This window comes from Centroberyx affinis, unplaced genomic scaffold (assembly GCF_046629955.1).
Source record: "Centroberyx affinis isolate AG114_WGS23_722 - 3 ecotype Tasmania unplaced genomic scaffold, CSIRO-AGI_Caff_v1 ptg000235l_1, whole genome shotgun sequence".
Classification (NCBI taxonomy): Eukaryota; Metazoa; Chordata; class Actinopteri; order Beryciformes; family Berycidae; genus Centroberyx; species Centroberyx affinis.
Window position 1 is genome coordinate 95,151 of NW_027278920.1, and position 26,805 is coordinate 121,955.

The 26,805-nt window shown below is 41.6% G+C and overlaps 2 protein-coding genes across 2 annotated transcripts; both read right to left on the reverse strand.

Annotated features, from left to right (window-relative positions):
• Positions 1-7: 7 nt before the first annotated feature.
• timeless (timeless circadian clock) lies at positions 8-13,365 on the reverse strand. The gene is made up of 30 exons (XM_071543105.1): positions 13,231-13,365; positions 12,162-12,293; positions 11,833-11,986; positions 11,556-11,670; positions 11,300-11,362; positions 11,067-11,168; positions 10,739-10,894; positions 10,520-10,653; positions 9,689-9,776; positions 9,348-9,524; positions 8,331-8,548; positions 8,135-8,238; positions 7,789-7,958; positions 7,566-7,691; positions 6,232-6,383; positions 6,041-6,138; positions 5,795-5,918; positions 5,477-5,678; positions 5,191-5,330; positions 4,930-5,015; positions 4,684-4,807; positions 4,485-4,567; positions 4,153-4,307; positions 3,677-3,905; positions 2,688-2,756; positions 2,382-2,500; positions 1,910-2,138; positions 1,141-1,186; positions 979-1,040; positions 8-642 (listed from the first exon to the last, which is right to left on the reverse strand). The coding sequence occupies exons 2-30, from the start codon at positions 12,256-12,258 to the stop codon at positions 518-520; spliced, it is 3,747 nt and encodes a 1,248-aa protein (XP_071399206.1). The 5' UTR covers positions 12,259-12,293; positions 13,231-13,365; the 3' UTR covers positions 8-517.
• Positions 13,366-15,088: 1,723 nt separating this feature from the next.
• On the reverse strand, positions 15,089-21,118 carry prph (peripherin). Its single transcript, XM_071543258.1, has 9 exons — positions 20,571-21,118; positions 18,587-18,647; positions 17,712-17,807; positions 16,978-17,142; positions 16,754-16,879; positions 16,377-16,597; positions 15,621-15,673; positions 15,299-15,372; positions 15,089-15,175 (listed from the first exon to the last, which is right to left on the reverse strand). Exons 1-9 carry the CDS (start codon positions 21,116-21,118, stop codon positions 15,095-15,097), a joined length of 1,425 nt encoding a protein of 474 aa, XP_071399359.1. The 3' UTR covers positions 15,089-15,094.
• Between the last annotated feature and the right edge of the window lie 5,687 nt (positions 21,119-26,805).

Here is a 26,805-nt window from a genome sequence, read left to right on the forward strand (position 1 = left end):
TTTGACAAGAGTGCTTATTTATTTATCTATATGCAAAAGTTTTACTAAATTCAACATGAAAACAACTGAAAACTACAGTTTCTGTCTGCACAAATATGATTTTAACCAAACAATGGGACAATTAAGCTACATGTTCCCAATTACACCTGACATTTTTTTGGTTTATAAAAGAAGTCCCCTGTCCGATGCAACACATTTTTTAAGTGCATTTACCTGTATGATGCCATGCTGGCTGGTCCTTGAAAAATAAAGATAAAAAATAATGACAAACAAAAGAAAAGACTGGCAGATCTTCCTTACCATAACTACACAAACGTCCCAAGCAATGGCTTACCAAAGTGAAGACAAAATAAAAATACTTATGCAGAACTGGATCTTGGTAGAGTCATTATTTCCAGTGTTTTCTTGATTGACAGAGTTCCCATTCTCCAGACTTGGGCTCACTTCTCTGAGGAAAGCGAGGGAATTTTATGTCTCCTATGTCTGCAGTGTCCGCAGCCCGTTATAGGCTTCTCTACTAATCCTCATCTTCCTCTTCATCGATTAAGGCCGTCTGTCGTCTGCGCTTGGCAGGAGCAGAGACGTCGTCCCGGTCTGAATCTGCATCTTCGTCTATATACATCCTGGTGGTGGAGTCATCCTCTGTAAACACATAAATGTGTCAGCCAAAATAATACATATGACTACCATGGCTATTGCACCCACTCAGTCGTGATTTAAAAGCCCAATCAATAAACTACAGGTCTGACAGTTGTGTGAAATATTACAATATTATTTGGACTGTTTCAAGGAAGCATTTACAACACTCTACAATAGCTGTCAACGACTCATTGCTGGTCGCCCCTGTGGCACAGATATTAAGCTCAGGTGTGGCATAAAAAGTGACACTCATCCCTGAGCCTTTCGTTTTCTGGCTGGGTTCTCTGGCTGGGTGCCCACTTGTTTATCATTAGAGGAATAGATTGAAGAGTGAAATACCATCCTCTTCATCATCGTCCAACACTCTGCTTCTTTTAGTTGAGCTCTTCTCTTTTGGGGTCCTGATGTGAAAAGGAATAGATCATTTGGAAGTGAAAATAGGCATTTCTAGGCTGTGCTTTAGCTTAAGTGATTAACAAACAGATGAGGTAAATATCTCACCTCCCACGCACGTTCTCTGACTCTGTATCCTCAACAGGAGTTGCATCTGTGACATAGGAGCAAAAAAACAAACAAACAAAAAAAAACAATGTTTAATTAGAAAATGGACAGAATTATTGATAGATTTCTATCTGGGCTGTTATGGGACGTCAACATGGTGGGCGAGACAGAAATAGAGTAAGACTTTGCTAATAACTGCCATTTCATAGAAAAAAAGAAGAAACAGACTATACAGTAACTGACCTCATCACAATCATCCCAATGTTATACCTCCACAATGTTATATAGACTTTCTCTGTTTTATCTTTGTTTTGGTTGTACCATTGTCTCCATGTTCACCGTTATTTTTAAAGTGGATTTCTGTTATATTTCTCAGAAAATTCAAGCACCGACATATCACACCACTTCATATTTTTCAATACTATTTTTAGGTCAGTACATAAAAAAACCCAATACACTCAGTTTTGATAAGCCGCCATATACATCACATCACATTATTGGCTGTTAGACTGTAGAAGTTGCCTGCACGGGTAACACACAACTCCTGCAAACTACCAATAAGCATTGATCTCGCAGACCAGGCAGACAGACTGGCTGCTGTGAGGCTGCTTAGCTAAAGGCTATTCAATAAGTTATATGTGCATCATGTAATCTAATGATTAACTAAATAAAATTGCAAAAGAAATTGACCAGAGTTGAGGTACAGTGGAACAAGCATATGAAACATACCTGTACATATAAAACATGTATGTATGCATTCCAAACCTACCTGTGTGCTCACTTGAGTGTGGTTTCCTCTTGCGTGCCAGCAGCAGCGCTCTGAGAGCCTGGGCTCTCTGTTCGTTTGAGGCCGGCTCCTCCTGCTGTTCCTGGGTGGGACCCCCGCGTCCCTCTGGCTCCTCAGCCCCTGTCCTCTCCTCCTCTATGGGGCTAAGAGCTGCAGCTGCACTCCGCAGCTGGGATGGACTCATCTTTGCCTGGATCCTCCAAAAGGACTCCTGATTACCAAACAGCAAAAAACAATTGAAAAGTGTTTTAGGATTTTCACTAATTATAGCAAACTCCAATGAACTTCTTGAGGTGCTTTCTGTTAATCTCCATTATCTAGAAATTATTCTGTGATAAATCAAACCCAGAAACTCCCAGACATCTCAGATGAGAGCACAAAGATCAGATCAAGGGGCTAGAATCAGAATGAGGCATCACCACTGATTTGACAGTGAAATATCACTAAATAATACCTGTTCGTTAGCTGGTGCTCGTAATCCCAGTTTGCGTAGAAGCTTCTGGAAGCTCTTTTTCTCCATGGCTTCTTCATTTTCCTCCGTGAGAGGGACAAGTGGCACAGGCTGAGACAAGCCTGGAGAATGAACCACAACAACCCCATTAACATATTGCATTCAACTATACTAAATAGCAATGATAGCACTACACATCATTTACATAGTGCTTTCTCCAGAACTACAACCTCTTACCACAGATAACAACAGACAAATAACACAGGAAGCAAAATGTATTGCTATTTTTTTCTCCCCAGTTGCACTTACCATCTTCTTCACAGTCATCTGCTGTTCTGTTTAGGCAATTCTGTAGCCACAACAGGGGTCCCGACATACCTGGTTTAAGAAAACACAGCACTAATCAGCTGGAACTTTAAGGGTAAATAGTGATGAATTAAAATGTTATTCCTATAGTGTCAGAGATTGCCAATGTATTTGCACACATGACAGATTTGCAAACACCAAACTACCAAATCCATCAGCCTTGGTGATGTTGATAATCAGAATAATGAAGCCATCTGAAGCTTTTCTGAATTTCCTCTTTTTGCCAAGAAAGTGTGCATTACCAACAAATTACAAAGGGGCGTCAACTGTGTATTGTATTCCAGAAGAGAATGATTTTGGCATAGATTTTTCTTCTGACAATCAGTCCACATTGTAACCATGGTAACAAGTCTAGCTAATGAACTCATTAGTGACATGGCACCAGTAGGTCTGGTGTTTAGTCATTTTTTACCTCAGGACCTGGGAATTTTATGCCGTATGGAATAAACATGTCAGCGATTTACCTAGCTATAGAATATAAAATAAGCAATAAAAAGAAGAGCTAGTGCATTTAAGCAAAGCTTGGTGCAAAGAAAAAAGAGAAATAGTAGAAATAGTGGAAAAGACTGCAGGAGCTGCTGCATCTGGCATTACAATGATATTGAGTCCCTTGATGAGAGTTACCCCAGCTTTTGAATAGTAGAAAACCATAAAGTAATGATTTGATGATTATTTAGAACAAAATATATATTTTTTAAAATCAGAATCAGGGCATTTTTGACCTGTAGAAGATGCAGACTTTAGTGCTGTAAGTCAGACTGACTGGAGAGCATTGTAATAATTTTACCAAAAAGATCTGCCTTACTTATCATATTGACCACTTTACATTTAACCCCCACCAAGCTCCACCCTCATAAACTGTCCTGTCCTGTACGAAGCACAGCACACTGGCCATCACAAAGATGGTCAGGACAGTTTGACCTTGCTCTCACCATCGTTTTGTAGAGCGTACACCATGGTGCCAACATCGGCACTCTTCACCACTGTGGAGTCCAGGCTTCTGCTCCTCCTTCCTCCAGCTCCTGATTCTTTCCTCTCATGCTCTTCTCCCTCCTCCTCACTCTCTTCAGACTCATTTTCTTCCTCCTCCTCCTCATCATCTCTGTCCATGGGATCATCTGTGAAATCTTCTGTTAAGCCAGCTAGGAACTCTTCTTCAGTCTGTGGCAGAACAAGCATGACTTTTATTGCAGAAATACTGTATTTTTTCATGTTTTATCATACCTGTATACACTTCAATTTTCTTAGATTTATTAGTGACAAACACCAACCCATTCAAAATCCTTCATTTCATATTAAGGCACTGGCTAGTACTTATGTCTGTCACATGAGCATCTTCATCTCCAAATTCTCAACTTGTTGTATGGTCTTACTATCAAAGCACAACTACAACTAAAAAACACTTTACCATTCCCTTTCCAGAGCTCTTCCCTTGAGCAGTACGACTTCTCTTTTTATAAAGTTCTCGTTTTTCCGACACCAGGCCCATACTGAGCAGCTTGTCCACCACGCGCGCACGGGAACGCTTGGCTGTAAGCTTCTTCAGAATGTCCCCCAGCACATCTACGGAAGAACAGACAGTTTTATCATTTAAGAGGTAGTCATCACACAAATCCTGAGGTATTCATGAGACTACTGTTGTATCAGCACTGAAAATGAAGACAGGGTGAGGTAGAGTGACATGCTGCTCTGTTTTTCCCTCATATACTACAAAGTGTTGATACGGCCTCCAGTACGTACTGTCAGAGTCTCTGTACTCCTCATAGAGCATCTGCAGCTCCTGCTCCTGCTCCTGAGTCCAAAGAACAATCCGGGTACCTATCCTGTGTAAAGGATAAAAACTCATTGTTTAACGACAACGGTCTCTATAGATTTGCAGTACATACGTTATAATCCCAATCCATTTTGCCATTCTGGAATTTCCCCCTGGAGAACTTACTTCTGTTTCTTCAGGTCTTTGGCGCTGTCCACCAGGCCCATACGCACCAATTGCATCACTACCTGGCGACGTGTGCGGGTGCTGTTGCTTAGTAGTGGCAGCAGAGTCTCCACTATGTCTGGCACTAAGCGCAAGAGTCAAGAGTCAGGGACAGAGTTTGGACCACTGCACACTATGTGCAACTGCATATTCTAGATGCAACAAACTCAAAGGATGTGAAAAACAGAAATCAGAAAGAAGGTACACCTTCAGAGTCACGATGCTCCTCATAGAGCTTTCGCAACTCCTCTTCCTCCTCTTCTGTCCATGTTGCTTTTTTCTTTGATCCCTCTCTGACACATGTAAGACAATGAGATATTTCAATGTGGAGCATATATCCAACAATTAGCATATATTTTGACCCAAACACATGCTTTCCCTGTAACTTAATAACAATGGGAAGCATAACATGACACACATTGACTGCACACACACAGTACAGGAATATAACGCCGAGAGAACACCAACCCATCTTTGCTGTAGCCCTCGGTCATCTCGCGCACAGCCCCGACATTCTTCCAGAATAGCAGTTCTACATATGCCTTGTTGTTCCGTGCTGCTACTGAAAAGAACCGATTCAGCACATACTTGGCAAAGGTCCCCAGTTCCTGTGAAGGGGAGAAAGAAGGTAAACTCCTGTGTCTATAATCCAGGGTTCTCTTTCCATCACCAATAGCATCTTTGGTCAACAAAATCTAACAAATATAAATTGGACAACACTGAAGAAATGTGCTTTTTTTTGTTCTTAATGTACCTTATAAGCAGCTGCAGCAGGGTCACTCAGGATCTTATTGAAGAGGCAGAAGACTGACAGCTGGAACAGCAGGGCGTCCATCTTCAGGTCAACTGCCAAGCGGTGCAGCATGCGAGCGATGCAGTGGTTTGTGTGAGGTGTGTTTTGGGAATATGTTTTCAGGAGGATGAGGTATGGACGCACAATGCCGGGGTTGGCAAACCTGCAAGACAATCATCCGATTCAAAAATATTTTATATTTACATAGTGTCCTGATGGCTCTTTTTAAAATAGAGGACCTTTTCATCAATTACTACTGGCATTAATAGTCTTCCTCACCTCTTGATAAAGTCTAGGAAGTTGAATTCTGACTCAGAAACCTGGACAGACTCCAACTCTTCCTCTTCTAACTCTGCTGCATCATCCTCCTCCTCCTCCATCCCAGTCTCAGGGGGAGATGACCCTGAAATTAAAAATAAAACGCAAGACTTGAAAGCTGAAATAAGTTATTACATATTAGCTACATGACCATCATGTAAACACTATGGTACGAACTGACTTGTATGTACAAAATGAAAAACTTACTTGGCAGGTTGGCATTAAGAATCTGCTTGAGGAGTTCCAGTTCCTCCTCCGGTTCCACATCAGCTGAACCAAACACATCTCCCTCTGGCCAGACCTCCCTGAGTACAAAGACAAGGAGAAAAACCTCGACTTAAGCATCTAGGCTTGTGTAATTGGTCTGAGAGGCTGATGGGGTGCTGCATCCCACTGACCTGGCTGCGCGCAGCAGCCCCAGCGCCTCCGGTCCAAGCTTGGCAAGCAGGGCATCCTGCACCCGCACCATAGCCTCAGTCCGCTGCTCTTCAAGAGGAGTCTCAGATGTGGCATCAAATGGCACAATGCTTTCTGTTAAACCTTCTGACAGCTGCAGACACAAAAATAGGAAGGTAGAATTCAGTCTTAGTAAATTTGACCTGTTCACTGCAGACCAGAAAAAACGTACAGTATGTATTTGAGTGTATAATGTATTTGAGTGGTCATCAGTTCATTTCTTGATTTACAGGTTTACAGACTTGCTATAAATCAGTGCCATACTGATATGATTATACTGATATTAATGGCATACTTTACTGTCTTATGTGAGCTCCCTTAGGGTGCTTCAGCATTCTATCATTACTTTACTTCCATAAGTTTTCATAAAGGTTTAATCAACTCTGGTTCATAATAAGTGTCCTTAGGTTTCTTTCTGAAAACATACCAACAGCATGAACTGCACAAGATTTCAAGGCTTTCTACTGTCCCTTGCTAGGACATGTTGCTTTTTACTCACCATCTGCAGCCCTGAAGATGATAAATTATCGATGATTAGAGGTACTAAATAATTACTTGATGAATTTGCTACTCTATGACCCATGTGGTTTATAATAGTGTCCTATTAACTGTATTTCCTGGAGCAACAGGCCACCTTGCAAAAGATAAATCTCCTAAACACACCAATAAATCATTAAGTGATCGTCTTCCACACCTGAATGAATGTGGGAGTCTGTCTGGGAGTCTGTGCGTTTGTTAGCCATCCATACACTCTAAGAACTGGTCTGATTTTGGGGAAACTTGGGTAAAAGTCTTGCCATTCAGATACAGCATTCACTAAATTACACTAATTGGCCTATTGGGGTGAAAGCTGTTATTAACTGAAAACCATGAGCAAGCATATCTCCTGCCTTGTTCAACTCATCGGCGTGAGATTATTTAGAGTTATAAGAAAAGAAAATCTCCAATGATCTCTACGCTCCTCACCTTAGAATTCCAGAAATTATAATTTTGTGTCATCACAGACTCACCCAAAAGGAGTGCTGCATTATTCTCGGGGCATATGCTGAACACAGACATCTTCTTTTTAAGCCATCAACGCTTAACAGCTGATTTGGAAAGCACTAGTTGAGAAACTTGCTCTTATTATGCAGCTTTAAAGAACCTGTTTGAAGCCAAAAGCTCTTTTGCTGAAAACAATGATCAAGATAGCACACAGTGGCAGGTTTGCCTCCAAGAATCTGCCTATGAAATGCAATGAACCCCACTCCCCCTTCAGCTTGATTCCCACACTGACCTGAAACCCTGAGGCCCTCAGCTCCTCTTCCACAATCTTCCAGGTTTCCTCCAGGGCTTCTGGGTTAGTTTCTACAGTTGATGGCTTTTTTTGGCCTCGAGCCTTCTTCCGCTTCACTTTCTTCTTCTGCAGAGTTAACAGAGACAGATACTACCATCTTCAATGGATGCTGTTAGCAAAACTCTTCACACCCCACAATTTTAATTTTGGCATGAGCACTTACCTGCACCACTAAATTGTTGCGACCCTTGCAGAAGCGCTCAAGCATACGCAAGAAGAGATGAGTTGACTCCACCAGGTCTTTGAGGAAGGAGCGTGGCTGTCTAGTTTCATCAAACTTCCTCAGCAAGGTCAGGAAAATCTCCCTGTATTCCATCATGTAGAAGATGTTACCTAGAGAGAGCAGGTAAGAAGAGACGATGTGACAACCACAAACAACTTCATGCACACTCATTCTCATATATTAGTATAGTTATGGGAGTAAAACAAAGGCCCAATATGAGGGGACCATATACTAAATCAGTAGAAAAAAAAGTGTGCTGTCTGAAGTAGAGCTGGTGGCATCTCACATTTGATAACATTGGAACTTTGACGGATGCTTTCATCACGTGAGCGGTCCATCTCGTTCACAGTCAGCAGCAGCTCCTGATATGCCTTTAGTGCCAAGTGCATCCTAGGGAGAAAAAGTGACTATTTGTCAGGGGCCCAAAAAGAAGGAAAACACAGACACATTTTTATCCACCTCCTTCCGATCGATCTTCTCACCTGCGCGACCAGGATGTGGCCTCTTTGCGGTCAGTTAGCATCATCTCATAGTAGTTGGTGATGTTACGTTCAATAAAATGGAAAGCACGGATGGACATGGTCTCAGAAACTAAGTCAGCACGGAAACCGTTGCCACGGTTGAAGGCCATGAAGAAGCTGAGTGCCCAGAGGTAGTAGGTCTCATCGTGCTGCTGAGCCTGCTCCCGAATCAGACTCTCCTGTGGAGGAGACAAGAAAAACAAAAAGTGTGAGTAATGTACATTGTGCTCTACCCAGCCTACACACAGTGTTCAATTTCCTCCTATTTCATAAAAACATATCGGACATCCATCTGCCTCAGTACAATTTAACAAGGTAATAGATCTCTACAGTCATTTGTAAACCAAGGTGGGTGGCAATGCATTCACCTAGTGAGAGGCTATTATGTAGGCAGACTTGTATTGTAGGAGAAATACCTCTAACTTATGTATCTATTAAATAAGCAAAACAAAGCACCTCTGATTTTTTTTGCAACTTACAACTTTTACATCGTGTGTACGAAATACACATGAAAATGTTGAATTAGTACACATTCATTCCAACAGCGGAAAATGCCAATAACCAATGAGAGCCAAGTTTACAGTGAGGTGAGTCAGAAGCCAACAGCAAAATTTGACCCTGCCCTTTTTGTTCTGATTGGTGTCACATTGGATTGTGCAAGTTTCTTTGAGATTAGAGGTTCTGATGTCAGTAGCATGTCAACTGCGTGATACCTCATCTTTCTAGTGTGAGCAAATTTATGGACTGAGTTGTGTGTTTTTTTTTGTTTGCTCAGGCCATTGGTCCAAATCATACTGATCCGTTTTTGGTGTCAGGAGGATCCATCAGCAACAGCAATCACAGGGCCAAACACTGCTGCAGAGAACTCAAAACATTGTTCTTAAAGTAGGCTACTTCCCCAGGTTCTGTTCACTGTACACTGAGTGTACGCTACACAACAAAGAAGCCATTTATGTGACAGTGGCAGAAAGTCCTGACCTTTACGAGGTACATCAGGTGGTTGTAGCAGTTCTCCAAGAAGTCCATGCAGAACTCTCGCAGAAAGAGTCGCACATTTAGGGCAGAGCGGCGTTTGCCCTCACAGTCCTGTGCCTGTCGATTCTTCTTAGGAACACGTCTCACAGCCTTTCCTGTGTCATGAGTATAGCTTTTGAACTAAGAAAAAAAACAAGCAGGATTTACATTAAAATCAGTCATTCCATAACTTTACTTAATTTTTATTTTCGGTAAACAGCACCACTCCTAATATTAAGGTGCTTCTCAGTGATTCACTTCTATCACAAATGGGTTTAAGGATCCCTATGGCACCATTTACTCACATTATGAAGGCCTCTGTGATAAATCACATTGTTGTCTCCAATTGACTTGAGACCTTGAACAACATAGGACCCTCCAAAGCGAGAGTGTCTGAGAAGGTAAAAAAGGCAGGCAATGGAAAGCGTTTATAATCAAATGTATACACAGACAATTACACACACTTATACACTTTCCTTTGGCATTAAGCAATATATACCACCTTCTGATATTTTTGGGCTGTCCCATACATTGCCCAGTGGTTTAACATATTGCATATTGTTAGACATTTTGAAGTGCGAATGCCTGGAGGTGCAGCCTCACTTTCCCTTTATAACCAGCTGTAACTCATCCCAGAGTATAATTTAGTATAATTTATATTTATGTGAGGAATGCATATCAATCAGAGAAAAAAAGCTATCTCCAACTAAGTGTTCTATGACATAAACAACTAATTACCCATGCCAACAGAAAGATTTTTTTTTTTTACATAGCTGGAATAATAGACTTGTGGTCCGCCTATGATCTACATTCTTATGATCCACTATGAAATGTTGCAGGTTATTCATTTAGGGCATGGGCAAGCTATAGAGGTTGAAGTCACCACCCAGATGTGATTACAATGAGCGCTTCCTCCTCCTGGATTTGTGAAGCTATATTGCTGATTGATTTTCACTACAATCGCAGCTATTTTAGATCTTTTAAAAGCTGCCTCATTAGCTTTGAGGCTTTTCTGTAACCGTAGGAACCTTGCACCCCCCCCCCACCCCCACCCCCACACACACACACACACACACAGTGCCAACAACATTCGGAAACTGTAACTTCAATACCAAAATACAACTGCTTGTATTTACCTGGTTCCTCTCTGTAAGGTGCGAGAGCGTTTCGCCGCCTGCTCCTTCTGCCTCAGTACCTCCAGCTCTTGAGCATCTCTCTGCTTCTCTTGGGCTGAACGAGCCTGACCAGCACTCACCAAGGCTTCCGGGGTCTGCAGGAACACAGGAAAAGCTCAAAGACGGAAAAAAACAGCTGACAAATGACCTGTGCAGCTCCAAAAGGTGCTTCTCTCTAACCTGGTCTCTGAACATGAGGGAGATGATTTCCAACACATGCATACTCCACTGCTGCTCACTCTGGGCAGACGCCAAGAACTTGATCAGGTCATCAAAACCACTCATGTGAACGGCCCACAGCAGCTTATCATGGACACTGGCATCATCATCCACATTCTGCAGCCACCAGAGAGACAGAGATTGGGGATGGAGGAAGTAGAGAGGGGGTAAAGGGAAGAAAGGGGAGGGGATTTATATTATATTAAAATATTACAGGGCAGATTTAGCTCAAACCCCCGTTGGGACTTAGTAGAATGTGGTCATATGGGCATCCATATTAAACTCAGACCTTCTCTTCATAGGGGTCGGTAGGTACATGAAGCACATTCCTGACCAGCAGCAGAATCCTCTCCATTAGCAGGTTATCCTCCTCTTGTCTCTGCTCCCAGTCCTGACAGGGAAGAGGGTTTGGAAAGAAACAAAGGAGAGAAAGAGAGGGAGAAAGTGTGAGACACACATGTATATATAAAATAAAGCATTTTAAAAACGTAATCTAGGAAACAGGAGAAGTGAACCACTCACCAGTTGTAGAAGGTTGTACAATGTCTCACTAAAAACTCCAAACACCTTCTCATTGGCAAATGCCTGCAAATAATGATAAAATTATCATGCTAAATACTTGCGACTGACAGCATATATACACACAATCAAAAGGATTTATGGTAATAATGACAGAACTTATCCGACCTGTAAATATTCAACGCACCAATATTGTTACATGTTGGAATATGTTTGTCAGATAAACTATGGTATTGCAATTATAATGTGATCAAAATACCTCTTTATAGGCCTGTAAATGAGACATCACTTGTAAAAAGTGATGTCTAAAAGCTGGGTCATCAGGGACTTTACCGAAGCAAAGCATGGCAGGCTGAGTAAGGTTGACCATGAGCCTGTGAAAGACCAGAGAAGCAGAGTTATATGAGCCACAGTTTTATCTTTTCTGACTCGTCAGCTCATACAGCTTTGACGAAAAACGGGTGTTTCAGTTCATTTCTCTGAGGAATATTCCTGAACACATATTTCGACTTCAAGAGTTCCATCGTAGCGCTTACCTGATGCAGGCATCAAATAAGGGCTTGTCTTGCCCATGCTGAGTGATAATAGGTAGAAGGTCATTCTGTAGAATCTGGCCTGCCCCCAGCTGCTGGCGGATGTCACGTGTGTCATCTTCATGGCGTAAATATCTGATCAAGTCTTTCACACTCTCTACAACACAGAGACAGGAGAGGATTAGACGATGACCAGGGAAAGTGCCCTCCTGTCCTGAACTTAACCCATCAATATTTTCCCTGTTGCTCTCTGATTTTGCAGCATAATTGTAAACATTGTAAACATTCCATAGTGCTAACATTTCTATTAAGATCAATCAGGTGACACTCACCTAAACAGTCAGCTTCCTTGTGATAGGTCTCTCCCTCCAGGTAGCCAAGGGCACTGCACGTTGCTAAAAGCTCACAGTTCATCATGAACAAGTCCATATATCACCAGTCTGCCTCAGGTAATGGTGCCTAATCTGACATACAGTAATATGGAGAAAGATAACAAAAGAATAACACGAGAAGGCCAAGGAAACTAATTTACAGTCATAATCCTATACAAAGAAGACCAACAGGCAAAAAGAGAATTTCTGCTCAGGGATAAATATAATGGGATAAAATCACAAAAAAAGATACATACTGTGTTTGAGGGAAATACTACTTAATTTCATATTTTGCATATTATTCATAAGGACAAGGTCAGTCCAAACAATATTTGTCAACATAGACATTTGTCAAATCGAGATCTGAACCTGCGATACTGTCAAGACGTAAATTCTTGATCTTCAGCATTTGATCCATCACTAAAGTCGCCATGTTGCTGGTTACGTAATAATTACTATATTTACAGGTGTTGATGCGCTTTATGCCTCAACAACAAAACTTTTCAAATACACTGCGCCTATGCCTGTCTGTGCTGTGCAACTGCACAATAAGGACATTGTGAAATTGTGATCGGTTTAAGAGGGCTCTAGGTATAAACGTCGCCTTTTACGTATTTCCTGCGTGGATCCAATGGAAACCAGCATATAACCATAATCCTGACAACTGAACTTTTGATGAAACTGGAACATGGTCCCAGTCACTTGTCTTTTGTGAACGTCAACATTTCCTTACTGACGTTAACACACTGTTGATCATGTCAAGTTAAGATAACTTAACTAACGTTAACGCTAAGTCTAATTTACCAATGTCGACTACAACGTGAAGCTGTAACTGCAATGTCAGTTAACGTTTAACGTAACATGTTTAATCCGCACAGGTCGGTTCTTTTCCACACACGTTAATGAAGTAACGTTAAAGTAACGAGCTGGAAGCTAGCAGTTAGCAGCTTGGTCCCTGGCGACCGCTCACTGACTTCAGTCCAGTCTTTTCAGTACATAAAAAAGTAACTTAATTGCATAACTAACTTACCAGATCAAGCAGATATTGTTACTCTCTAACTGCCCTGTTCAGCACCCTGCGGGGACGTACAGTACCCCGCCCATTCTAATTTTGACCAATTTTCTTTGTTAGCTTGCTATTTGACACATTAAATCCGAAGTCCCGCGCCAAGACAAAACAGCGAGCGAAAACTCTGAAAGCGGATGTAGATTTTCTTCTTCTTCTCACAGTTTCTGGCGGATTGCAACCAAGATAGAAGGTGCGTGCTGCCACCTACTGTAACGCATGTGGCTCTCTTTGGCTGGTTCCTAATCAAAACTGCAGCAAAACAACAGCTTTAAAAGTTCTGATATGTAGCTGGGGTCCAAACACTGCTATGACTTAGCCTTTAAGTTATCAGATCGGAGGGATAGGAGGAGGAAACATTTAGAAACTCGTTGGCCAGAAATAAAACATTGTTGTATTCTTGCTTGGGTGCAGTAAAACCATGCAAATTAAGAAGTATCTCTAATGTTAAGGGGACGCTATAAAGCAAAAGCTTGCTGTTCACTACCACACAATGCCGAGGGGCAATACCAGCGATAACAGAGAAACCTGTCAACTGCTTAGGACAGAAGAAACCTTACAAAGACCGATTCAGACAGGATGTAATGAGAAGTTTAGAGTGCATAGAGAGGTCAGTGTTACCAGGCAAGTTAAAGTTACGGTGTCTACAGTTCAGGCTGATGCCACAGCTGATGTGGGCATTGGCACTGAATAATGACGGCAGAGAAGATAAAATGATCAGTCCAAATATTAGAAGATGGCCAGAAGTCCCATGGTATGTAAGCAGTGTAGCGCTCTATAGGAAGGGTGTCCTTGAGTGACCTGTGGCTAGTCAAAGAGAAAAGTAACTAAAAATAAAACTAAAATTAAGACTTCATGTTATCAGAGTCAAAAGACACAACACTAAGATGTGTAGCACCTACTGTAGCAACTGGGTGGAAATGGAAACAAGTCAGATATTGTGGGTAAAATGCAACAAGGTCATGGAGACTTCAGCCTTGGTACAAACAATCAATTTCTGGAACAACACATTATTGTTAGAAAAGAGGAAATTGGTAGTGGCGCAAAGAACAAGAGTCTTGTTACAGTAACATCATAATAAATAATGTGTGCAAACAACACAGTTCTGCTCCAATTAACTTTATTTGCACTTACATAGTCATTCATCAGTGGGTGCTAGATACACACATCATTGCAAAGCACATTTTTCTGTAATAATCTGTCTCACTGGATGAGTTCAGCTGGCTGCTGTCATCATTTACTATGTGGTACATGTCTATTATCAATCTATGTTTTTGGTGATCCTTACAATGAGAGAACAGCAAAGCTACTAAAACAAATGCATTTTGTTTCTTTCAAGGTGTATTGACCAGTCTCTCTCAAAGCTAAATCAAAATCAAATCACATCCAGGAGACAAATAGGCCTCTTAAGAACCGGCCCAAATCATTCTGATCCTGTTTAGTTAAACTGCCTATTTTTATTTCTTTAGATTGTACTAATGCTCTGCTACAAAAATGTGGTCATCTAAGGATTCAAGGGATTGCACTGTAAATCAAGGCCTCAAGTGGTATGTTAATAAAATGGATTTGCTCAGCCCTAGAGATTAGTTTACTAGTTTCATCAGCAACAATTGGTTTTAAATAGCACCAAAGTGACACTGTCTAAAGGGATTCTTTTAACACGGCACCTAAACTGACAGACTCTCTGCTAGACAATGATACAAATAACTAGCGAAAATGAGGACTATATAGATTTGAATTTATTGTCTTCTAGTTTTTGTCTTTTTTATTTAATCTTTTTCTTTTTCATTCTTGGCAAGGACCTTTACATCATCTAAGTCGTTTTTAACTATTCATCCTTGTCGTCCATGTCAGTCCTCTCACTCCGGCCTGACTCCCTCTCCTTCTCCCTCCTGGACTCCTTGACCACCTGATGGAAAGGAAACACAGTCAAATCATTTTCAACTCTGAATATACTATATATATTTATTCCTCCTAGTTATTGTGCTTCTGTCATGTCACTATTGTCCGCACAGTGTCTACATCAATTTACCTCTCCATCACGAGTCTCAACTGTCTTGATGACGACAGTCCTCTTGCTCAGGCTGTCTGGAGTCTGTTCATAATCTGTGAAGGAAGGTAAAGTCAGATTAAAGCCCTGCTGAGATTGTTACATTCAAATACATTTGTGTTTCATAAATCATAATTTTTGAATTGCTGAATCACCTTTTGATGATTCACTATGATTGCTGAATCCTCACTCATCAATCACATCACCAATTGTTATAGAATGGTAATAAAGTATATAAATTAAAGGCTTTTGATTGTCATCTTTCTCTTATATCTGATGCTGAAAAAAGAGAGCTATATCTTACCTCTATCACCAAGGTGATTGCTCATGCCAATATTTAGGATGGGAACAGTAATCCTAAAGAAGAATATAACATTTGGGTGTTATTTAATAGCAACCTGTTATGAAAAGTGTGTATGTGCTTTACTTATTAGGGCTAGATTGCTTGGCACATTAGATTTCGCCAAGGTTCTTAATTTACATAGATTAAAGTCTAGCAACTAGACCATGAAAAACATTACAATAAACATAACAGAAAAATTTTGCAGCTGACAGATGAAAACTTTGTAATAACACAAAGCAGGTCTACTCTGATTGAGCCCAAGCACTTTTAAATCACACAATGCCTTTTGAATGGATTCCATTGGCACTGGATTCATCAATCTTACTATCATAAACAATGGACAGTTTTAGTCCAAGTAGAAAAAAAAATAAAAATTGAAATTGGCTCCTCTTCAGGGTCACAGGGGGCTGGACTGGGTGGAAGACAGGGAGAACTAACACAGTACACCTATGAGCAATTTAGAGTCTCCAATCCACCTGACTTGCATGTTTTAAATGTGGAAGCACCCAGAGAAAACCCACACAAAGACGGGAGAAAATTGCAAAGTCCACACAGAAAACCAGGTCCTTCCTGTGAGGTGACACCCACTGATCCACTGTACCACCCTATCCACCCTCCAGCCCAAGTTAAAGGAAAGAAAAACCTAAATTGACACTACATGACATGCAACGGCACCAAAAATTACGGAAAAACTCCACTTGACATTCCCTCCCTCACCTGCTCTCCTCCCCCTCCAGCAGTTTACGGTAAGTGGCAATCTCAATGTCCAGAGCCATTTTAACGTTGAGGAGGTCCTGGTACTCCCGAAGGTGGCGCGCCATCTCATCCTTCAGGTGGCGGATCTCGTCCTCCAGTCTGGCTACATTGTCCTGGTAGTTACCAATCTCATTGCCAAACTGGTCCTCCATTTCACGCATCTGCCTCAGCAGAGCTTCGTTCTGAAAAACACAGAGGCACAACAACGTCAGCAGGGGTGGATGTGAAGCAAAATTTCTTTCTTATAGGGGTATTTGATAAGAACCATTGAGGATACTAATACAAGTGTACAGTGGGGTATAGCAAAGTATAGTAAAATGACAGGTGTTAGGCCTCACCGTGTTTTTCAGTGCATCGACCTCACAGCTGAGAGACTGAATCTGCCTCCTGGACTCATTGGCTTCCTGCTTGGCCTGCCTTAGAGCATCAGTGTTGCGCTTTGCAGACTCAGTCAGATCAGTAAACTGCAGGAAGAAACAGAAACACAGGTGTTTGTATGTGTCTGTCTGTCTGTCTGTCTGTATGTATGTATCTATGTATTTATGCATGTGTGTCTGTCTACCTTGGACTTGTACCATTCTTCAGACTCCTGCATGTTCTTAGAGGCGATGGTCTCATACTGGGCCCTGATGTCCCTCAGAGCAGCGGTGAGATCAGGCCTGGAGCTGCTGTCCACCTCCATCTTCAGCTGCTGGGTCTGGACACTCACTTGCACATCCTGGATCTCCTGATCATACCAGCAGGTGCGCGCACACACACACACACACACATATAAATGGCAAAATCATGATGGCCAATACGAGAAACACCACACACACTCAAATCAAAACCTTACCAAGAATCATATTTTCAATGTACATCACCCGTCTGGTAGCTATATTTAGCAATACACAATTCTGTTAAAGGTAATTGGTAACACGTTGCATTTATTCAAGTGTTATGAGTGTGTGATAAACCAGAGTTTATGTTAAATGTTACCCTGCACTAGGTCTCTGTATAAGACATTGTGAGAAGTGATTTTTGAATAATTAATACAATTCATAAATAAAGTCAATCAATCAATCAAAATATTTATTAATTCCTTAAGGGGCAAATCAAGACAGCAAGTTCATAAACAACAAAAGATAGATATTAAAAAAAAAATGCATTTATCAGTCTATATGCTGTGTGAGACAACCATTCCTTTTACATTTACTGTTCAAAAGTCTTATGGCTTCTGGAATAAAACCAAACTTTCTTCTGTCTGTTTTACATGTGGAGCTTCTAGAGATAAAGTGCAGAGGAAGCAGCACTTACCTCATCATGGAGCTTCTTAAGGAATTCAATCTCATCCATCAGAGACTCGATCTTCCTTTCCAGTTCCAAGCGGGACAATGTGGCATCATCCACATCCTAGTTATTATAAGAGATAAACTCTGTTTATAATTTCATCCAATAATTTATCACTATTTGTCATTTAGCTTATGCTTACAAATGAACAGTCAGACCTTAAAGACCAACGTTATAATTGCAATATGTCATCCTTTGTTGAAACACTGTCACCCTCCCAACAGCTTTGTTCATATTATGATTTATTAAATTAAAAATGTAATCAAGCTGGAATTTATTGTCTGAGCTTTTGCTGTAACAACTGACAGTATTTGTTTTACATGTATTCTGAGGCTGTAAAAGGTGTGTTTACATGTTTCCTCCAGTGGTTACAAATAGTTTAATAGTCTCACTCAAAGAGTCACTAACCCTAACCCTAACCCTAACCCAAATAGTGAGTTATAACAAGTTAAGAGGCCTCCAAAAAGCTTTCTATGTGGATATATTTGAAATTTGAAATTCAAGATTGTGTATTCAAACTTTTTGTATATAATTAAAAACACATTAAAAACAAAACAAACAAATATATAAGTTAAGTCAATTAATAACAACTAAGATTAAATCTGATATGTTATTGTTTCACAGGCATAGATGAAGTCCAGCCTTAGACAAAGAAAGAAGCTTTTTCTGCAGAAGAAGAGAGAAACGAATCAGTTTGCTCTGTCATATTACTGGTCACCGCAGGATGACGCTGTTATGGAAGTGAATGAGAGGGTAAAAAGCTGTTGATTGTGATCTGATACCTGAGCCTGAGGACATTGTAACAATTATGGTACTCATGGTTGAATGAGCTGAGTGTTTACCTTGCGGAAGATAACCAAGTTATTCTCAGCTTCTGCCCTCTTGTGGGCTTCCTCATCCAGCCTTTGATTAGAAAAAATAGAAAAAGAGAGAGATAGAGAAAATGTTAAAAATCACATTTTCACTTTAGAGATCTCTTTCAATCTCTTCTTTGCAGAGGGGGAGGGAAGAGACAGTGGAATTTGTCCAACAACCCCTCCCTGTCTGAGGTTGCATCAGGGCTTTTCCGAGACAAGGCATCAGCTGGCAGAAAGCTGCTGGATCAATTTGTTAATTCACTGCCCTGTAAAAGGATTTGTGAGTGTTCCCAGTGTGATCAGCAGCTGCTCCTTTCAGCTAATGTAGTCTCCACAGTTCAATAAGGTCATCTACACACACTCTCCATCTTTCCATTAAAGATTTTTTGTGTATAACAGAGGGACAAAAAAGACGTTGCATAGAGGGGTTGACATGCAACAAAAGTAATAATCTTGAATCTGCATGTTACAGCAGTACGTGGAATATGTCTTCACCAACTGACTGTCCCCTATAGGATTATAATGGGAAAATACCATTTACTGCCCATGCATGAGGCTCCTAACACATAAATATTATTCTTATTTCAGCTTTCAAAACTTAACAAATATGGTATTAATTCATACTGATATTGATATTATTAGCATTGGCTCGCAAAAGCAGTTACGATTCATGAGTCACTGTGATGAGTCATCACATGTTATGTCACTGCACAATGCAGGATGCTCATTCTGTACAAACCGGTAATAACTGTGTGTCTGTGTGGTCGATGTGTGGATGTGCTCTTGAACCCAACTGGATTCTGTCCTCTCAGAGAGCAGTCATGCACAAGCTGGACATAAAGTAGATTAGTGGGAATGCATCACATAGTGGGGCCTGCTCCCTCATTTTTAATTCATGTAGCGTTACAGGGGTCCTCGTTTCCTAATGGGGTCTCTGGCACCGGCCCATCAGCACCGAGGGACACTGAAAACCCACCTAATGGAGTCATTGAGTCACATTGATTTTTCCTGATGCTATTCTCACCACGCCTGACATCCTACCTCTCTGTCTCTTGTCCCTTTTCCTCTTTCCCCTCCTCTCTCTATCCCCTCCCCTCTCCTCGTCCGGCCCCACCCTGAGTCTGGTCCATCCATCCTCCTGCCTTGTCATTTCCCTCAATAACATGGAGAATGTTTGCATACATAATTGTGTGTGTGTTTGTGAAAGTCTACACATTTTTTGGGGGGGGATTTGTAGGAAAATTTAGGAAAGCAATTTTAGTACCAAATATGTCAAGATGCAATTCAACATCAAGCATTATGTGTTGGTTTAGAAGCAGTGTTATTCATAGCACTTTGTTGTCATGTGCTAAGGTGCTTTATCTAGTGTCATGTTGAACCACTGTCTACAGATGAGACATTCAACACAGACGCATGAAGACAATGCAGTGCTGGGCGTCCAGCGGTGTGCTGCAGCTGTGTGGTGTCCACCCTGCCTGTGAGCCACGCCCTACCCCACCACTGCTGTTGGACTCCAGTGGCACACACACCCAAGCACTCTCTACCTTATCGATGCATTAAAAGTGAACAATCAACACAGTGTAGTGTAGTTGTGTCGGTGGAGGATGTGATGGCGGCATTGGTGGTAATGTGACAAGCACCGCCTGCCCACACCCACAGCCGTTTCCCCTCCTCAACTTACATGAGCAACAAACCCACATCATGATACTGTGTAAACCAAGAGGGGGGAAACTCACCAGCTCCTCTGAAACGGTTGTAAACAAACCCAATGTGTACCTTCCCAATGGACCTGGCCTCCACCCCTCTGTCCCAAAATACCTTACAATGTCATACATGCACAAATCCAGTATCTATCCATCTATCCATCTATCCATCTATCTATAGATATGTGTGTTTGTGTAGATAGATATGTTTTTACAGTATCCACACCCTACACTTTTCTCTCTCTTCTCATCATGTTGCCACCTACCTCTGCTTGAGCGTGGCCACGTCCTCAGCCAGGTTGTCCCTCTCCACTTGGTACTGGTCCCTCTCCTTGCCCACAGCGTCCAGCTGGCGCCTCAGCTCCCTCAGCTCGTCCTGGAAGAGCTCAGAGGCGCGGTTGGGCTGGCCGTGCTGCTGCTGGCCCTTGAACTGGTTGAGCTCCTGCTGCAGGGCGCCATTCTGCTGCTCCAGGTAGCGCACCTTCTCGATGAAGCTGGCGAAGCGGTCGTTCAGCTCCTGCAGCTCGGCCTTCTCATTGCTGCGGGTGGTCAGGAACTCCTGGTTGATGGCTTCGGCCAGAGAGAAGTCCACCTTGTCGTAGGAGAGGCGGGGAGGCTGGGGGGCGGACCGTGAACGCTGCTGATGGTAGGTGGTGGAGCGGGTGGCCGCCACAGGGGACATGGAACTCATATAACGCCCCCCGGAGTGGGGCATGCGGGAGGACACAGGGGCATAAGAGGACATGGAGATGGAGTGTGGGCTTCCAAAGGTGCGGCGGTAGGAAGTGGAGGTGCGGACTGAAGTGTGGCTCATGGTTCTTCTTTGCCTTTTCCTTCTCTGCCTTTTTGTTCTCTGTGTCTGTCCCTGTTCTCTCACAGGAGGCTGGAGGTTGGAGAGCTGAGGGCTTGGAGTTGGAGCGTGAAGCAACAGGACGTCCGACTGGAGAGCGCCGGGGTTTTATGCGCTCGAGCTGGACATCCCATCCTCCTCACGCCTTTCTCTCCCACCCCTCCCCGTACCCCACCCACAGAGCCCTTCCTTTTTCAATCACTCTTCAGCATACAAGATTAGGCCACTCCCTATCCTTCAGAGAGAGACCCTGCCTTTCTGTGCTTCCACTGGCTCTCTGTCTTGCACTCTCTGTCTCACCAGTTCCTCCCTTATAGCACATGGCAAGAGGCCAGACTCACTTCCTCATTGTTGCTTCAATAACTAAAGATGTGTCCATTGTTGAACTCACACCACCCTCCTCCTCACCTTGATTTATGCTCTCTTTGACACTGTGCATCATTGCTTGCTTATCTGGCCTAAATCTAAGTCTTTTCCTAAGTCTTCACTGTTACCTCTTCATATACTTTTCATGTCTCTGTTTTTGCTTGTAGTTTTCATGTTCTTTATACTATGATTAAATGTATGTCAAGGATTCTTGCACCTCTGTCTCTATAAGAGAAAGTGCAATTAAAGCCTAAATGTAATCACATGGCTAAATTAATTTGATTCTTTCACCCCTCTACTCCCACCCCACACAAGTCCCACCCCACACCCCCCTCTCTCCCTCTCTCCCTCTCTCCCTCTGTCTGTCTGTCTGTCTGTCTGTCTTTCTCTTTCTCTTTCTCTCTCTCTCTCTCTCTCTCCCTCCCTCTCTCTCCTTTCACAGTAATGGAATACTTTATTGATATTTGGGGAGCCTGGGGCAGAGCCATGACTGTGCAGTTATTCTATCCCTTAGAAACATTGTGCACTACAGTATCTCCATTATCTGTGTTTGAGTACCAGTTGTCTAATAACTCTATGGGTATTTCTGTTCAACCATTTTTGAGTTTGGGGTGTGGGTAATGTACCAGAAAGTGTCATGGACTCTGAACTTGGGTTACAGGGGACATGGCTTTTTTGTTTTAATTATTTATTGTTTTTATTATTTTATTATTAATTACAATATCTTACAAACCAGAGAAGATATTGAGAAGATGTTGCCAAAATTTCCTGAATTTCCTGAATGTGACTTATTGCAGTAATATTCCCCATATAAGACCTTTATATTGGACGTCAATTGAAGTTTCTCTTGCCAGGGACAAACAAGACTCTGCTGTGAGAGCTTCAGTAGTGCTGTTATTGAAGTTCCTTTAGAGATGAGTGAATCCTAATGGCTTTATTGATAAAAAAAAAAAAAAGCATGAGAACTGGCGTCTTTAAAGTTACCCATCATGACATCTGCTGTAGGCCTATTGATTGTGCAAAAGTATGAAATTGCTGAATCAACTATTGATGCAAGCTTTAAGCATTAAGAGTGCAATACAATGACTTAACAAGCATGTAACTACAAAAATGAAACACTATTCAGCGCTTAAAAACTTTAATATTTCGTAGTTTTTTGGTGCAACGTATTAGTTTGAAATGGTCTTATATAGTCTGTGAGATGGCACCTTGTGTGTGTGTCTGTCTGTTTGTCTGTCTGTCTGTGGTGATGGGGGCATTTAAAAAAAAGTTCACAGGTTGGCATTGAATGTTTGGTGTTTCTCCTTGTGAACATCATGATTTCACAATTTCTGTGTATGTATGTTTGCGTGTTTGTGTGTGTGTGCACGGTTTTCCGCAGTCATTTTAATTGAGGTCTGCAGACAGGGTGCCAGTGTAGTAAAATGTTGAGACAGTGCTGAGCATGCTCAGTGTAGACTGGGTGTGGCCCTCTCTCTTCCCTTTGTGTCAGGACGGACTCTTTGAACCTTGAAGCCAATCTTTAACACTCTCTTAAATCCATTGATACATCCAGTCAAATATGACATCTTTCGTTATTTTCATTTATATTTTTTACAAAATGTCACTTACTTTCAAACACACACACACACACACACACACACACACACACACACACACACACTTGTGGTGATAACTTGTGAGAAGATTCTACTGACATTCTATTGACATCTCTGCCTTAAACCTCACCACCATGTGCAACAAACCTCTAAACCTCTCAGCCCTTTTTCTAATGAAAATGAACTCTGGGTTTTCTATTCCTGAGGGGACATCTGGACCACACCATAATAAAAAAATATATAGATCTCTCTCTCTCTCTCTCTCTCTCTCTCTCTCTCTCTCTCTCTCTCTCTCTCTCTCTCTCTCTCTCTCTCTCTCTCTCTCTATTTGTCTCTCTCTGTCACTCTCACACACATTTTGTGTTCCTCTTTTGAAGTCTGCATGACTACAGCTCTTGCAGCTACTGCCGATGTCTGGCTTTCTCTGTAATAAACGTCCTGTGTGAGGCTGAGCTCTGTAATCTAATCAACCTGCCTTATGGTCAATAACTCACTCTCTCTCTCCCCCCTCCTTCTCTGCTGCTAGAGCCCATCTCACTGGTTCAATTATATTTCCCAGTAGAGAACCTATATCCCAACCCCCTCATATGGCCACTGAAGGTTTCATATGTCCTGAGTGTTAAGGCTATCTGCATCACCACACTTTAATAAGGGCATATATGCAAGCGCACATACACACACAAAGACATACAAACACACACATATGCACATACACACACACACACACACACACATTTATTTAATACACATTAATACATTAATGATTTTGCAGCAGACTGGACTGAGTAACACTAACCATCAGCTCGACGTTACCATTAGCCATTGATCCTTTTGGTTCATTGGGAATTCCCTAAGGGGCCATAAATTCAATCTTGCTTCTGCAGCAGAACCATGAGCTAGAATTTCCTCTCCTGATCCGGCATTTACTTACACTTTCCTAACTCATAGTACATGTGACATGCTGCAAATCTAAACAACTGCCATTTAATATCTCAAGTGGTGTCTTAAAGCTTTAGAAGAGTGCCTCATGCCCCCTTATTGAGACACTGTTGATCCACCCTATTTGCCCAGAAAAAAGTCTGGTCGCATATGATTACTGGCAGAAAATCGAACCTTATAAACAGCAGGGACCGGGGAAAGCTGGACTCACCAACAATGGCTGAACCTGCTGCCAAAAGATTTCTTCACCATCTCCACCCCCACCAGCCACTATACGGTAAGAAAAAGAAATTTAGGTCTGAAGAGAGCACAGTTTTCTATTTCATGTTGCATAATTTCTGGATAATGAAGTCCTGTAAACTTTCAAAAATCCAAACAGTTACCACTGCTGTCACTTGGGGCCGCCAACGTGCAAAGCGGCCTAGTGCAGCTTTAGGTTGTAAACATTAAACAAAATGGATGGTATTCTACAGTGCACCATTAACTCAACTGATTTTTTTACATTATTTGTCAGAAAGACAATATTTCTGACACCCAGATCAGTTGGAATAAAACATGGGAAAACCCCAACCATCAATTACTGTAATTCATGTGTTACAATCTGTCGCATACCAGATTTCAGGTAAGCTTTGCGCCCGAAGGGAGGAGGGCTGGTACATTACATTACTGTTTATTCACATTAATTGGCTTGCCCACATTAGAGCAAGAGTTTTTTCAAGTGTGCTGTTGTTTTGTAGCAAATATATTAGAGGCTTTGCACCTCCAGTTGTTGGCATTCCCAACACTTATTTTGTGTGTACAACAAATATATTATAAAATATTTGCAGGAAAAGAAATTCATAGCTGCCATTGATGTTGAGAGCATGGATATTTATATCAACAAAGCTTTGGCAGTTATTTTTTTAGGACAGCTGTTTTTATCAGCCTTTATTGTAAGGACATTTAAGACTTGTTCACTTAACTCCTGCAAGTAACTTCCTTTGCAGGAGTGTGTTATAATGTTACTTATGTAATAGACAATCCATACTGACCACCTGCTAGCCAGCTGACATTAGAAAACTTTCATGAGCCAAGCTAAAACTGAATAAATACTGCAACACAAAATGGCTCTGTTAGCACTGTCTTGTTGTAACTACAATCTTTATAAAGGGAACTGAGGGCTTGGATGTTTCACATTTACTGTAAAACTGACTGACTTATAATTTGTACAATTTACAATTACAATTACAATTTCACATTTGGCAGACGCTTTTATTCAAAGCGACTTACACATGAGATTTTCATACAACACAAGCAAGGTTCTAGTTAGGAGAGAACAACGAGAGTAAGTGCTATAAAGCTAAGTTCTGGTCCAACAGGACATAGGTGCTACGAGGCAGTGCTATAAAGCTAAGTTCTGGTCCAACAGGACATAGTACTATAATAATAATAGGACATTGTACACTCATAGAAAGTGAAAATATGATAGTGACAGAATACCTTGTCCTGGGAAACCTAAATTCTGATTGGGTGGAGGATGGTTAGAAATTAATTTAACATGCAGTATAACTGGACGCTTCTGACATAATTTATAACCATTTTAAATTAATGCACTACCAACTTGGTAATTCCCCTTTAAACATAAACAGATATATACTATAAACAATAGCTCAAATAAAATGGCTTTGAAATTCACTCTCAATTCAATTTTCATTGTCTTCAAAATAAAGTTAAAACTCTAGGCTAATGAAGATGGTCATTTTAAGAATAACATTCAACCCTGATATTATAATGTAACAGCATTGTCTTCACACTCATCCAGATTCTCACACAGCTTATGCAGTTTCTGTGCAGGTTTGGAATGTCTGAAAATGTATGTTTGGTTTTATTTATTTGTTTAGTTTAGAAATGCCCATGAAGTATTTGTCTCCATTCATAGTATTTGGGCTGGAAAGCTTTAGTTCAACCAGCACTCTGACAATCTGATTCCCTGAACCAGCTGGCATCAGGCCAGGGAAGGTTTTTAAAGTTAACTGCAAACAAATTCCAAATAACATTTCAATCTATGATAATATTAATAAACTGCATGAGCATGGGGCCCAGGCGGTGTCACCCTTGCTAGAGTGAAGAGTTGGAAAAGTCTGACTGAGAGAAGCTAACATGTCTCCAACCTTTTGTTTGGAACTTGGCAACAGTCCAGTCAGCAGTGGTGGTTTGTTTTGACTTGGACGAAGCAATGCTGCAACCCTGGAGGGATGGCGAGGCCCGAGAGGGTTGTGGAGGCCAAGCTGCATGGCTGCAGAGAAGTGAGATGGCTGCACAGCACTTGGCAGGGGTGAAGCGGCATGCTGAGGAGCAGCTCCACACGACTGCAAATGACCTAGAGAGATGTTGCGGTAATGGACAAGGATGATGAACTGATGTGTTTGGTGATCAATGCAATTGAGCACAGCACTGTAGCATGAGTGTATTTGATGGATATTAATGTGGAAAGCTGGGTTTTCCCTGTGAGTGTGTATGTGTGTGTGGGCGTGAGTGTGTATGTGTGTGTGGGCGTACGTGTAAGTATGTGTGTGAGAGAGAGAGAGAGAGAGAGAGAGAGAGAGAGAGGAAACCAATCTTGCTGCAAAGTTTGTATCTAAATGCCACCAAATACAGGAGAAAATGTAAATATTGAAAATGATTTTGTAAATTTTGTCAGAAATGCTCCCCCATCACTCCCAGTGTCCTGTATTGTTATACACTGACTTCAATTATATTGAATGTATT

Bases quoted from the DNA above. Each gene is read 5' to 3' on its own strand.
- prph (XM_071543258.1), bottom strand. From the start codon at position 21,118: ATGAGCCACACTTCAGTCCGCACCTCCACTTCCTACCGCCGCACCTTT. The intron at 16,598-16,753 runs GTGAGGCCTAAC...TGTGTTTTTCAG, and splicing joins TCGATGCACTGAAAAACACG to AACGAAGCTCTGCTGAGGCA. The intron at 15,176-15,298 runs GTAAATTGATGT...CCTTTCCATCAG, and splicing joins TTGAGACTCGTGATGGAGAG to GTGGTCAAGGAGTCCAGGAG.
- timeless (XM_071543105.1), bottom strand. From the start codon at position 12,258: ATGGACTTGTTCATGATGAACTGTGAGCTTTTAGCAACGTGCAGTGCC. The intron at 5,331-5,476 runs GTACATTAAGAA...TCCCCTTCACAG, and splicing joins CTGCTGCAGCTGCTTATAAG to GAACTGGGGACCTTTGCCAA. The intron at 643-978 runs GTATTTCACTCT...ATGTGTTTACAG, and splicing joins GGACGATGATGAAGAGGATG to AGGATGACTCCACCACCAGG.